The sequence below is a fragment of the Xiphias gladius genome, chromosome 9, assembly GCF_016859285.1.
Source record: "Xiphias gladius isolate SHS-SW01 ecotype Sanya breed wild chromosome 9, ASM1685928v1, whole genome shotgun sequence".
In the NCBI taxonomy this organism is placed as follows: Eukaryota; Metazoa; Chordata; class Actinopteri; order Istiophoriformes; family Xiphiidae; genus Xiphias; species Xiphias gladius.
In genome coordinates, this window is record NC_053408.1 from 22,854,083 (window position 1) to 22,868,699 (window position 14,617).

Genomic DNA, 14,617 nt, shown 5'->3' on the forward strand with positions numbered 1-14,617 from the left:
AAACAGTAGGCTATATTGGAAAGTACAACTGTGTGTTGTCTGTATAAAGATGAGATCAGATAGTTTGGCCGTAAATAGTATTGCCCTCAGGAAGCATATACAGGAAAACTAAAATAGGACCCAGAATTGATTGCTGCGGTACACAAAACCTAATTTAGCTTTTGTTATTAACCAATAACCAAATTTTGGTAATCAAGTTTTACCTCACAAACCAACACGGGGTGTTCTAATAAAAATCATGTAAAAATAATGTAACTGGTGATACAATTACTATAGTAAAAATATAATGGTGGGCCTTTTAGAAAATACATATTTTGTATCAATTTTACACTCCTTAAAAGATACCCAATAGAGCTTACCATGTTTCTGAAGTGTGCACTGAGGGTACCAGTGGCCTGGTGATACTCCATCACACAGTTGTTGTTGAGGATTTCTCCACTGCTTTCACTATAAAGGCAAAAATAAGCTGTTAGAAATAATTTAACACATTCTCAGTGACTGTAGCTGTAGATCTCCTCAACAAATAAAGGATTTACAACATTTAATCTTTTAATCTCACATGATGACTAAACCACTATGAAATTATTTGTTTAGTAACTGCCATTAAATCAATTAACTGCCTTTTAATATCCAACAAAATACCTGTTGTAATTACTCACTATTTTAGTCTTGTATCAGTCATGAGTCCACAATGTGTTTTACTAATGCATATGACACCCTTTAGGATTCATGGACAAGTCTGCATGCTGGCATATGCCCCTCACCTGTGTGTGCTCTCATTCTTCAGCAGAGCTTTGGCCTGCTGTTCGCTAACAATGACTGCCTTGACCTGTGGTGGGTTCATGTGGACATTGAGTTTTCCGCCTACCAGAAGGCGCACAGTGGCTGCAAACTTGGTCTGGGTCTTTAAAACCTGGGGTGGCTGCTTTTCAATGATGAAGGTGCTGAAGAGAAGAAGGTACAATGACATATTGAGCTGGTCAACTTTTTTTCCCATTTAAGAATTAGAGTTATCCTAAGGCATTGATATTCAAGTACGTACTTCAGCTCAGTGTATGGATAAAGTGGATCAGGATTACAGATTCCAACACAATCACTGAGAAGGAAAAAGGTTGACGGAATCCTACAGCCACAGAGAATGTGTTTCCTGCCATGCAAACGGACACAGCTCTCACTCTGGTTTTACAAGGACAAAAGTGGCTGCTATCGGCCCTGCACCCTATACTCCAACAGCAAACCCCACAATCCCTACCAAGGATAAGCCATCTCCAAGTCCACAAAGAATACATACACTAGATGAGCAAACACCCATGACCTCTCCAGTATCCTTGCAAGAGTGCAGAGAGAGTGAAGCATACACAGATAAGTGTAACTGAAAGTTAACCTTATTTGGTAATTGTGCAATGTAATTCTGGTGTAATTCTGTGGTTAAGATTCAGTGTAGATATGGAACTACATTGCAGACTGAGGCTCTGAAAAAGGTAAAAAACCAGAGATTGCAGAGGATGAATGCATATTCAAAGTCCCTGCATCATGCATGCATCTCCTGTATGAAAGAGTTAAAAGAGGTCAAAGTTTTGGCCACAATAAATCAGCCATTAAGCAATGTTTATTATATGGGTGAGACATCTATCATGATATTTATATATGTAATTATATATAAGAAAAGGAATAGAATATTAGTTTATAAAGAATAAAGTTTTTGCTGTTTCTGTAATTAAAATATCTGACAAATCAAGGTACTTCATTGCAGTGATGCAAAAATCATACAACAAACTAAATGCAATGTGAAAAGCAGTACTTCAGTAAATACTACTTGAGAAAAAAAAAATTCATTAATTTCAATGTGCACTGGGGGTCACAATCTGATAAAACCAGCTGAACTACAATTGCATTAGATGCAATCCTGGGGTCACCATATCAGACACTGACCTAACCTAGGCTATGGCCACAGTGCCCACAAAAATCAGAATCTGAATCAGTGAACAGGCACAAATCTGGCTGAGCCCTAAACCTAATGAGATCACAGTTGTTACTCCAGGTATACAAGGGATGGCTCATAGTAGCAGCCCTGGAACCCTGTAGCCCCACATGATAGTCCAGGGGGCATGGCCTTATCCAAATTCACAAAGCACATGTAGACCGGTTGGGCAAACTCCCTTGACCATGCTGGCATCCTCACAAGTGTAAAGACCTAGTCACTGTTCCAAAATCAGGATAGAATCCGCATTGATCCTCCTAAAACAATTGGCTTGAGTCTTTTTCAGAGTCCTGGCTTTTCAAAAGTGGGAACAAACACCCGCTTTGCCAGTCTGCTGGCACTGTCAGCAACTTCCATACAACTCTGAATAGGTGAAGTCTAGTTCTCACCTGGTAACCAGGGCAGAGATGATATCAGTGATGTCACCATTGAGTTTGCTCAGCAGCTCCTCCATTGGGCCGGGCAGGGGAAGCTGCTGGGTTAGATGTTCACAGCGCCGGATCTGCTGCCGGTTCTGCCAGATCAGGTCAGCCAGCTTCTCACACCTTGTAGACAAGGAGATAAGTGGAGATACCACCATAGGGAGAAAATCATTAGTTGTTCCTCTATGTGAGTATATTTATGCATACAAATCCTATTTTTATAGATTTTTATTTTAGCAACATCAATGCCTATTGAAAGAAAACATTTCAACAAACTTTCCTCTATATATATATATATATATATATATATATATATATATATATATATATATATATATATATATAGATATAGATATAGATATAGATAGAGGTAGGTAAAACTGTTTAATATAATCTCCACCCTGTAATATAATATGCAAGACAAACTATTAAACAATCATTTCCAGGATGTACCAGGACTGGAGGACATCCAGTCCCCCCTCATGTGGACCCCCATTGCCAGCCAGCTGCTGCCTCCTCTTCCACTGGATGAGTTCCTCATCCAGGATTAGAGTCTGCTGCTTTCTCAGCAGGCCGAGGGTCTTCTGGTGTTGTTCTGACAGGTCCTGAAAGCATACCATCAGCCAAATGCTGAGAAACATTTGCATGTGTGACACTCATTATGTTAACATACAAAATTTAAAAAAAAACAAAAAAACAAACAATACGGGGAGAAATTACGTTAGCAGGAAATTGGACATGTTTCCATGTTTACAATGTAGTAACCTGATTACTGCAGAATTTGAATTAAAAGGGGATATTTACTAGGCTTGATGCAAATGATCATCTGGGTGCAAAATTTTGTGTCATGCTTTTTTTAAGGGTAAACTCGTTAACAATAACAGGCTGTTGCTACTGCTCTTAATTCTTGTGTTGCTGTGGTACTGAACAAAGAGATACAGTGAAATAACTTTATAAGTGCTTCTTCTTAGTTTCTGGAGTAATCTTTTTCCAGTGTCGGAAATATGTATCAGTGTTTCTCTCTCTCTGTTTGTTTTTCTCTACATGTGTGTTCGAAAAAACAGAGGGGCTTTAACACTCCGAAGGATTTCTCAGAATTCTGTTTTTTATTTTTATCTATTGACCTACATGGCTGAACACAAGAGACTTTCAGTTTAAACTGCATGGATAAACCATATTAAACCTGAGGTACATTTCTGATTGAAATTATTGACATCCCTGAACTTTAAGTACAGAAATTAAAATATCTTCAGAAATAAATGCAAATGAAACAATCAGAATATTTAATAAAATGTCCAAAGTTACTGAACAACAACTAAAATGCTTTCATGTAGTGAAATAAAAAATATGGACAAAAAATGTATGCTTGACACAATTATTGCCACCCTTTTGATTAATTTAAATTAGTTACTCAAACAAAATAAAAAACAAATGAGACTCACCAGAGCTTAATTTTGTGTTCACAAGACCTGGATTAACCAATGAATGATGGTTTTACTGTATAAAAAGGGGCTGATTGTTTCCAGTTTCTTTTTCACAATGGCAAAGACAAGAGAGCGTTATGATAGTATCAGAAATGCTATTTCAAAAAACTTAACAACTCCAAAGGCTACAACACAATCGTCAAAGATCTTGAAATCCCTCTTTGAACAGTTCGTAATATTATCAAGAATTTTCACAGTCAACGTTAAGACACTTCCAAGACGTGGTGCTGAGAAGAAACTCCATGAGAATAGTCTGTGAAGGTTGACGCAGATTGCGGAAGAAACACCATGTAAGATATCTAAAGAGCTTCAGACTGACCTGTAGCAATCTGGATTGGTGGTTTCAGCCCATACAATATGCCACATACTAAACCTAGTAGGGCTCCATGGGCGAAGGCCAAGGAGGACACCACTATTGAAAGAAAGGCACAGAAAGGCAAGACTAATGACAGATGAAACTAAAGTAGAGCTGTTTGGCGATGCAATTGCATCTGTTTGTTTATAGGCGCCAAAATTAAGCCAATAAGGAAAAGAACACCCTACCTACAGTAAAACATGGTGTCTCAGAAAACTAGGTTTGAGGTCAAGGTCTTGGGTCTTTCAGGACAACGACCCAAAGCACACATCCAGCAGCACAAAAGAATGATTGAAAAGGAAAAGATGGACTGTTTTAAAGTGACCAGCAATGAGTCCTGACTTAAATCCCATTGAAAACCTTTGGAGAGTTTAAATCTGCCATTGCAAGAAGGACTCCTGCAAACTTAAAAGAGCTTGAACATATAGCAATGGAAGACGGGCAGAAACTACCAGCAGACAGATGCAAGAAACTTCTAGATGGTTTCACTATTTGTTTATTTGTGCAAGTTTGTTTTTTTTATTTTCTTTTTTGCAGTAACTTTGGACATTTTATTAAAACATGTTGATTATAAAAAAATTGGTTAATTTGCATATATTTCTGAAGATATTCAAAATTCCGTACTTAAAATTCAGGGGTAATATAATTGCCAGTAATTTCAACCAGGACTGTATGTCTACATACCCAACGTGAGGATACGACATTGGGTAGGTCAGTAGGTTTCCTTTGTAGAACGGTCTGACCAGTACCTGGAGCACAGTTGCATTGAACATTAGTTGGACTTCAATTTCTGATTGATGCTCGGTAAAATTAATAAGTTGATAGAGGTGAAAGCCCAAACGATTCTTTTACCATGACTGAAGCAGAAAAGATTCTATATCCAATAGATCAATATGCTTTGTCTGCCCCTGGAGTGGAATCTTTAGATGATATGACTAGAAGACTTGTACATCTCAAGAAAAAAGAAATCCAACTTGATCTGCATGCAAAAACACTCAATGAATACTACAGGGTGGGGAGAATCCCTAGAGGCCTCCGTATCCACAAGGAACCAACTATAGGAAGGGAAGATGAAACTTTTCTGCGAAAGGTGGTGTGAAATTTTGAATCGTTGTTCTATGAACTTAACGCTTCTTGTCATATCCTGCTCTACAGCTCAAATTTCCCCACAGAAGGCTACAACTGAAAAATAGTCTGAAGAATTAAAGAACACCTGTAAGACAACAACTGAGAAAGAAGCTCCAAAAGCCAAAATGAATTAAATCCAGAACCAACTTGACTCCTACAAGATGGAGCTTCAACGGGTGAAAATAAAGAAATATCACAGCAACACCTTTGACTATGAGGAAAACAAAGTTTACAAGTGGCACACCAGGACAACAAATGGATACCCAAAGCGGGTGGTCTGACACAGACTCTTCCCAAGACACTAACCCCAGCAACGTCAAAGAGTAACCATAGAACATGGAAGCCAACAAGAAGGGGCAGGAGGAAGGAGGTTCACACACAGACAAGCACCGTTTCAAAAACCCAGGTGAACAATGTCTTCAATCTTTCCTCTAAGGTATTGACTGACCCATAAACTGAAGTCCCCACATCTAGAGTGGATAATTTTTCTGTCAAAACAAAGTTATTTCAATTCTTTAAAAATATTAAACCGTAAGTTTTTTTTTTGACAAATAGTGTTACACTGAACAGTTAAGACACTGAAAAAAGAAAATTAAAACCAAAGACTGCATTTATTACTCCTGTTACCAATTCATCTATCAGTACTTATTGTAGGGTGGTAGAGGATGAAGTTGAGCACGCAATAAATACAAAGAGAACAGGTAAAGCTCTCATCACTAAATCTCACTGTAGAGGAAAGCTCATGTTTGGATGAACTTAGTGATGACATAATCACTAAATCAAGAAATGTCTAAAAGAGGTGGTGTTGCTGTAATGGATACCACAGTTTATAACAATAAAATAAATGAGACGTTGGCAGATGGTGGCCACTATGAAAGTCCTCTTTTTGACCCTCTGACTACATGTGTGAATTTGATTCCTTGTTATCCAATGGTTTGCAAAATCATTGGTTAACTGAGAATGAGGTCAAATTTATGGAGGCTACATATCTAACACAATTTGTATTACTGTTAAATCAGTTCTTGATTAACAACATTAGATGGCTTCAGAAGTCACGAACAGCCATGGGTTCACTGTTTTCATGCAATCATGCCATATTATTTATGGGGAAGACTGAAAATGACTTCATTTACAGGATTGACACTCAATTAAGGCATTATATCCATTTCTAGGTATCATTTCTTGATGACTGCCTTCTTATTTGGAAAGGTACGTAAACATTATAAGATGATTTTCTATGCTATCTAAATAGAAAGGCTATACAATATATCTTTCTATATGGAGAAAAGTCAAGATGCTAGCCAATTTCTTATTGCCTTCCAGTTATCATGCTACTTGTTTTAAAAAATCTTGCCACTTAGTCAACTAGGCAAGCTTAAGAGAATCTGCAGTCATGAACACGATTTAATCGAACAGTCCGCTGATATGTTGCATAGATTTAGAATGCATCAATACCCTGAGGATTGATTAATGGAGGCATACAATAAAGTCATAAACAGTTGTGGTAGTAGTTTTTCACTGGTGTGATTTGGTCTCTGTCCTGAGTGTTTCTTATTCTCATGAGCCTGTACTAATCAATGTCATCAGTACCACCTGCACCGCTCACATTGGGTAGGTAGAAAAACCTGAGGTGTAACATGCTTTGTCCACTCTGAAGAAGGCATTTACGCCAAAACAACTGTCTCTGTGTTCAGCCATGTAAGTTAATAAATTTTAAAAAAAAAAGAAGAGAATTCTGAGACCTCTTTCACAGTGCCAAAGCCTCTCTTTTTTTAACTTTTGATTGTTGAGTGCACCTGAACAGTACCTGGAGTGCAGTTGCTTTGAACATTAGTTTGATAAAACAGTCTTCTGCTGCAGTGGTCAGTCAACAGGGATATATCAGGCTATGCAGCTATGTGCGTAGATATCTATCTATTTTACTCCTTAAACAACCCAAACACTCAGTTTTCACCAAACCTGCTTTTCTTCTATTTTACCTGCACAAAACCATGGTGCAGTCCTTCAGTAAATAAAGACAGGTGCAGTTTACAGTTTAACCCCTAAAAACTAAATTTCTTACCCAAATTGATGTCACTGTCAGTGACACTAAGTCGCCTCTAAGTGAAATTTATTTTAAATACATGGATGCATTAATGCATGATCCTTCCTTTGATCTCTTCAGTGTGCTGTCACAGCCATAATTTCTCTTTCTGAGGTCTTTGTTAGGCACTTGCTTACACGTAAAAAAGCAGAATAGAAAACTCAGCTTCCCCAAGGGAAATCTGGCTGGGGAAGTTAGGTTTCTTTGATAACCTACCCCAATTATGGAAACCAAGTTTTTCTCATTAACATAATGTTGAAGAAATCGGATCACTGTGGAAAAGAGACAGTTACCTGTTTACATAAGTGCATGTTAACACACTGACTATAAGCTCACAGACAGCAGTCTTTTCCTTACTGTAGACATTCAGAAAGAGCCAGTTGAGTACTTTGTAACAATCTGTCCAAATCACATGACATTAAAAAGCTTACATTATTGAAATATGGTAATATCAACTGGGCCTGCAAGCAGGTACATAGAGGTCGCAGCAACTGATGAGACTCTTAGCCAAAGGTAAACCATATTGGGGAAACCAGGAGAACACGGCTATTACTGAACTGGCCTTAAACAGGTGGTTTCATCTGTGTTGGAGTGTATGCTTGGTAGAGCTGATTACACTTTTTGACTTTTTTTTTTTTTTGTTTTAGCTGCCTCACAGTTCAAAGAACAATGCAGGAGCAACAGTGTGGCAGGCTATAAACTTTACAAACCTTTTTTGTAAAATGACCGAACCACAAAACAGTGAGGGAAGTAAAGATGGGTGATGGAAATAGAGGGCAACACAATGCCGAGCAGTGCCACTGATTTCTGTTGCCCGCTCAGATACTGTCAGCCCCAGTGTTCCGCTGAGAGCGCTGTCAGCAGCCTGGCAGGATAGACACTCCATGGGTAGGATATAATAACTGACATATGATCAAGATGCCAATTTTTACTTTCTCTGACCTTTCCTTTCCTGAGTAATTTCTGTGTATACAGTACTGTATGTGTCTATGTTGTATATCATTTCCAGCCTGTGTTATTGCAGAGCTACAGTATATGGTACGCAAAGGTGTACTGTCTTCATACAAGCCTGTATTTCTGTAGTGTGCTGGCCTCTCTGGTGAGCCAGGCCTCCACAGTGGCCCTCTTGCTCTGTAGGGTGGTCTCTCGCTGGGTGCGCTCGGCTGGAGGCAGTGAAGACAGGCTGCTCAGCTGGGCTAACAAAGCAAGAAGCAAGTAACAGACAGAATATTTTAAACACCACCATAAAACATCAGCTAATTTTTTGGTAAAGAAGGTATCTTTTAACCAGGCCTTAACCGCATGTGTATGACAAACAGGCTAGTGATGTTTGAAACCTATTAGTCCTACCGACAAGGCAGAGAAACAAAACACCAAACTGGAGCTAAAACAGCTGAATCCTAATCTCAGGCTGTTATCACATCCTCAGGTGGCTTTCTCTGTTCAAACAGGAGTGGAAATTCTTATTTTGTATTTGTTGAACTTAGGTTACATACATGACCAATGAATGGTCTTGGGCTCTGTGCTGCTTAGAGTTGCAGATGTACAGTTAGGGCCATAAGTATTTGGACAGTGACACAATCTTCGTAATTTTATCTCTCAAAAGTAATTGGACAAACTAACATAATTATAAATATAATGATTATTTTATATTCTTGGATGAAAATTCTTTGCAGTCAATGACTGTGTGAAGTCTGGAACCCATCAATATGACTAAATGCTGCGTTTCCTCCCTTGAGATGCTTTGCCAGGCCTTTCCTGCAGCCGACTTCAGTTGCTGCCTGTTTGCCCTCAGTTTTGTCTTCAGTAAGTGAAAAGCATGCTCAGTTGGTTTGAGGTCAGGTGACTGACTTGGCTATTGAAGAATATTCCATTTCTTTGCCTTGAGAAGCTCTTGGGTTGCTTTCGCAGTATTTTTTGGGTCATTATCCATCTGTACTGTGAAGCATCGTCCTGCACCGTCCAGTTTTGCAGCGTTTGGCTGAATCTGAGCAGAAAAGTTTAGCCCTATGCACTTCAGAAGTCATCCTGCTGCTTCTATCAGCAGTCACATCATCAATTAACACCAGTGACCCAGTTTCATTGTGGTAAAGCCTCTGTTTAAATTAATGAAGACGTTTCTTGTTTGCAGACTTTGACAATGACACGCCTATTTCCTCGAGTGTGTTCTTGAACTGGCTAGATGTTGTGAAGGGCTTTTCCTTCACCAAGACAAGAATTCTGCGATTATCCTATTAAGTTATCTTCCAGGCCTTTTGTTGTTGCTGAGCTCGCCAGTTTATTTCTTCTTTTTAAGAATGTACCAAATTGTGTATTTGGCCACTCCTAAAGTTTCTGCCATCTGTCTGATAGGTTTGTTTTATTTTTTAAGCCTTCATTTGCATAGACACCATTTTGGACTGAATATGGAGAGTTCCCATTAAAGGCTACCAAATGTAAACTCAACACATGGAATCAACTCCAGACCTTTATGTACTTAATCTGTCATGAAAAAAGGAAGGACCAGACCACACCTGGCCATGAAACTGATTATCGGTCGATTGTCCAATTACTTTTGAGCCTCCGAAAATGAGGGACTATGTATAAAAATGACTCTAATTACTAAACAGTTAATGTGATATTTCCACCCCCCCACCCGAATTAAAGCTAAAAATGTACACTTCAATCACATCTTGATGGCTTCGTTTCAAATCCCCCGTGGTGGTGTATAGATGCAAAATTACAAAATTGTTTTCACTGTCCAAATAATTATGGACCTAACTGTATCTTCATCACTATGTTGGGTAGAAACTCATTTTGGGCTGGGATCACTTTTTTTTAAATCACTAGGTGCCCTGAGAATATACTGAGGGTGTAATGGTGCAGGTATTCATCGATATAAGTACACAACCTTCTCTCCATCTTAACATGTCTGTGTCTCTGTTTGTCTGTGTGTGTGTGTGTGTGTGTGTGTGTGTGTGTGTGTGTGTGTGTGTGTGTGTGTGTGTGTGTGTGTTTGTGTGTGTATGTGGTTATGTCCTCACCCTGGATGCGCAGGTTTTCCTGGTACTGGATGATGAAGTACTCCTGGCTGTGCTGCAGCTTTCGCAGTTCGTTCTCAGTCTCCTGTGTAGCCAGGCGAAGCTCCTCAAAGGCCTGGTTTATCTGCTGGTGGCGCTGTGACAGGCTGTCCATAGCCTGGCCCCCAGTCCCACAGCTAGCCTACACACAAAACATTAAAAAAATTAAAACATCAAAATCTTTTTCTCTGTTTTTTTTCTTTTTGTCCCTTCAGTTTGGTACTACCAATATCATGACACTAATACGTGTAATTTATTGTTTATGAATAATGGCATCCAGCATTATTCTTTCTTCTTCCAAATATGTGTAAATCTCAACCTCTGCCACAACATGGGGAGTGTGCACTGGATTCACAGGATTCCTGCAAATGATGAGATATAGACAACCCCTTCAACACTTACATTTGTAGCTTCTTGAACCAGTCTCTGTTCTGAGTGCAGGATGTGTTTAATGCAGCGTACCAGCTCCAAAGGACAGCGGTCATAAGTGCTCTGCAGAGACATACACACACAAATCATCATCTAACTACGGATGAATGAATGGATGAATGGATGACTTGATGGACAAACCGATGGACGGTCAGTTGGTCGAGGGAACCTTTCAGTCATTAGCACCTTTCAGCATTCAGCAGTATTTGGCATCTATATGAGGACACTACCCTGACTAACTTGAGCTCTCACTAGTACTAATCTGTTATTGAGAGACAGGTTTGTCTGTAGTTTGTATTTAGTAACTAACCACAATAGAGTACTGTCCGAATAATGTGAAGTTTGTTTTTATTGTTTCATTTTGTTTTTTGCTTGCTCTCTCTCTCTCCCTCTCTCTGACATTTTCTAACCTGGGTCAGGTCATTTTTGTGTTGGTAAGATAAAGAGAGAGGTCATGCCTGGACCAAAACTGTTGCATGATTCTTCAGACAAATGTGACCCTGTGTCATTCATTTTTCTTCTAGTGGGCATACTCATACACACAGGAACAATCCGCTGCCTTGCCACACCCCACCCCTAACTCCACCCTGTTGGCTGGTCTTCAAGGACATTGTTTTTATAAATTTAAAATCACTCCATGGTGGAAAAATGGTTGGGATCACCTTTTTTTTTTAAAAACTCTACACACTAACGCCATGGGAAATGTCAACATCATAAACTTCTGTACATCCAACCAGGATATAAAAATGAAACTTTTTATCCATGTATAACTTTTAGAAAATAAAAAATGTTAATTTTATTTTATTTCACAAAAGTACTTAAGTCATTTTCAGACAGGAATATGTAATGAACCAAATATTTCACAAGATGTTTGTCAGCTGGACCAGGGAGAGAGAGAGAGCCGTGTCACTGCTGAGAAGAGCTCTGAGCTGAAAAGTAATGATTAGAAAAATGGAGAGTGCTCTTTGTTCTTTCACAGGCTGCACCACTGAAAACTTAATTGACGACCATTTTGAGCACGGGACACTCCGACGTCCCTTCTTACTGTACCCAATTTAAATTTCGCATTGAGTTTGACAAGAATACAATTTAGTGATGTGCTCAAACACTGAATTACAAGCCTTTAAATTGGGATTTTCATTTAATTGCTTTTTACTTCAACTGCTCATGTGCTGTGTATAAAGTGTCTTGCTGGGTATTCAAATTTATGCTAAAAATATACAGTAGATAGGAAGTGCTGATCTAATTATTGTTGTGGTTGAACAAGGACTTTTTTCTTCTCTTTTGCTCCACACCACAAAAGGAAAATAATCCACTATTCAATAGGGCTCAAATAACCAACTGTTTTCATTATTAATTCATTTGCCCATAATGCTTATGTTTTCAACGAATCTACAAAACGTCAGAAAATAATGAAAAATGTCCATCACAATTTCCCAGAGCCCAAGATGATGTCTTCAGATGTCTTGTTTTGTCAAGCATCCTCACTCTACTTTCAGTGCCAAAAACTTTTGCACATTACTTTATATATCAAACTGCAAACAACACTAACATTGTGTTATTAGGGTCATTGTTTGATTTTTCTTAATTATGTGAGCTTAAACTCATACTGCCTTCAAAACATACAAAATATATAGAAATTAAAAACGAATTTTCCGGAATAAATGATAAAAAAGTACATGTAGCATTATTCCTTTGACAAACTCAAAATCAACATATACAAAAGCAAATCTTTATCAGCACATTAGCTGATTAACATTTAATGTTGGCATTAACTTGGATCATACTCTATATTTTTTCCACACCTTGCTAATACTAAAATGCTTGTTTCTGACAAATGTCTTCATAAGGGACTGAAGATGATGAAGATGAAGTTTTATATGCCTAGTAATACACCCAAAATATGGAATTGATTAAAAAAAAAAGACAACCAAAACCCCCTAGATCTCTCATTACTATGAACAAGTTTAAAAAAAAAATTGAAAACCCTCAAAAGCTAAAAAAGCTGTAAGGAAATGCTGAAATACACCAATTTTTCACCTGGCTATTCTAAAATTATTCAATCTAATTCTGAGTGTGTGATATTTCCTGAGAGTTGGAATAATGTTCTCATCACACCTACAGTGCCTTCGGAAAGTATTCACGCCCCTTCACTTTTTCCCCATTTTATTATGTTGTGGCCTTATGCTAAACTAAAAACAAGTAATTTTTCCCTTAATCAGTCCACACTTAATATCCCATAATGACAAAGTGAGAAAAGAATTTTAGAAATTTTTGTAAATGTATTAAAAAGGAAAAACGTATTCAGACCCTTTGCTATGACACTCGAAATTTAGCTCAGGTGCCTCCCAATTCTCTTGATCATCTTTGAGATGTTTGTACGCCTTGATTAGAGTCCACCTGTGGTAAATTCAATTGATGGGACATGATTTAGAAAGGCCCACAACTGTCTATATAAAGATCTCACGGCTGACAATACATATCAGGGCAAAAATCAAGCCATGAAGTCAAAAGGAACTGCCTGCAAAGCTCAGAGACAGGATTGTGTCGAGGCACAGATCTGGGGAAGGCTTCAAAAAAAAAAATTCTCCTGTGTTGAAGGTTCCTAAGAGATCAGTGGCCTCCATATTTCTTCAATGGAAGAAGTGTGGAACAACCAGGACTCTTCCTAGAGCTGGCTGCCCAGCCAAACTGAGCATTTGGGGAAAAGGACTTTAATAAGAGAGGTGACCAAGAACATGATGGTCCCTCTGACTGAGCTCCAGAGATCCTGTGTGGAGATATGAGAAACTTCCAGAGGGAAAACCATTACTAAACGATATGTTCTGGTCTCCTTTAGACATGGCGCTTAGAATTGAGGCCAAACTGTTCAATCTTGGTTTCAGACTAGACCAGAGCAGAGATTCTCGTTTCTCAGTCTGAGAATCCTTTAGGTGCTTATTTTTGCAAACTTTCACTGAGGAGAGGCTTTCATCTGTCCACTCTGCCATAAAGCAAACATCGGTGGAATATTGCAATGATGGTTCTCCCTCTGGAAGTTTCTCCTTCTCCACACAAGGGGTCTGAATACTTTATGAATGCACTGTATATTAAAAGTGGCGACAAATTTGACCCTCAAAATTACATAAGGACATTTGTCACTAGCTGTATGGCCAAGGTGGTCAGCAGCATCATCAGCTCCCATATAGCTAAATTCCTCAGTGACCACATGTAAATCAGATTGGATTCATGCCTAACCACCGCATATCTGACCATATCTTTACCCCACCACTCTCATTAACAGACATGTGCACCAAAATAAAAACAAAATTTATTCATGTTTTGTAGATATAAAAAAGGCCTTTAACTGTATTGCATTGCATGAAGGGCTCTGTTATCGATTATTAGAGAGTGGCATAGTGGCACGGGATGGCATAGGGGGTAAACCTATGCCAAAACATTTGCTGATGACCTGGTTCTCCTGTCCCCCTCCAGAGAGGGCTTACAGCAGAGCCTGGACATTCTCCACTAGTTCAGTCAAACATGGACACTAACTGCAAATATGGAAAAAACCAAAATATTGATCTTCAAAAAACAATCCAAATCTGTGCAAAATAAATTCACACTAGGAAATAAAGAAATTGAGCATACAAACATTATAAATACTTAGGCTTTAATATCTATTCCATTGGACATT

General features: G+C 38.6%; 1 protein-coding gene across 4 annotated transcripts in view; it reads right to left on the reverse strand.

Annotated features, from left to right (window-relative positions):
• The window catches only part of LOC120794630 (signal transducer and activator of transcription 5B-like), a 55,303-nt gene that overhangs the window by 28,859 nt on the left and 11,827 nt on the right, over window positions 1–14,617 (reverse strand). For all 4 annotated transcript variants that reach the window (XM_040135860.1, XM_040135858.1, XM_040135861.1 and 1 more), the window contains 7 exons: window positions 10,915–11,004; window positions 10,477–10,654; window positions 8,519–8,649; window positions 2,857–3,008; window positions 2,371–2,526; window positions 765–944; window positions 360–447 (listed from right to left, as the gene is read on the reverse strand). In XM_040135860.1, the coding sequence (XP_039991794.1) occupies window positions 360–447; window positions 765–944; window positions 2,371–2,526; window positions 2,857–3,008; window positions 8,519–8,649; window positions 10,477–10,654; window positions 10,915–11,004 (975 nt within the window). The remainder of the gene's footprint in view (window positions 1–359; window positions 448–764; window positions 945–2,370; window positions 2,527–2,856; window positions 3,009–8,518; window positions 8,650–10,476; window positions 10,655–10,914; window positions 11,005–14,617) is intronic.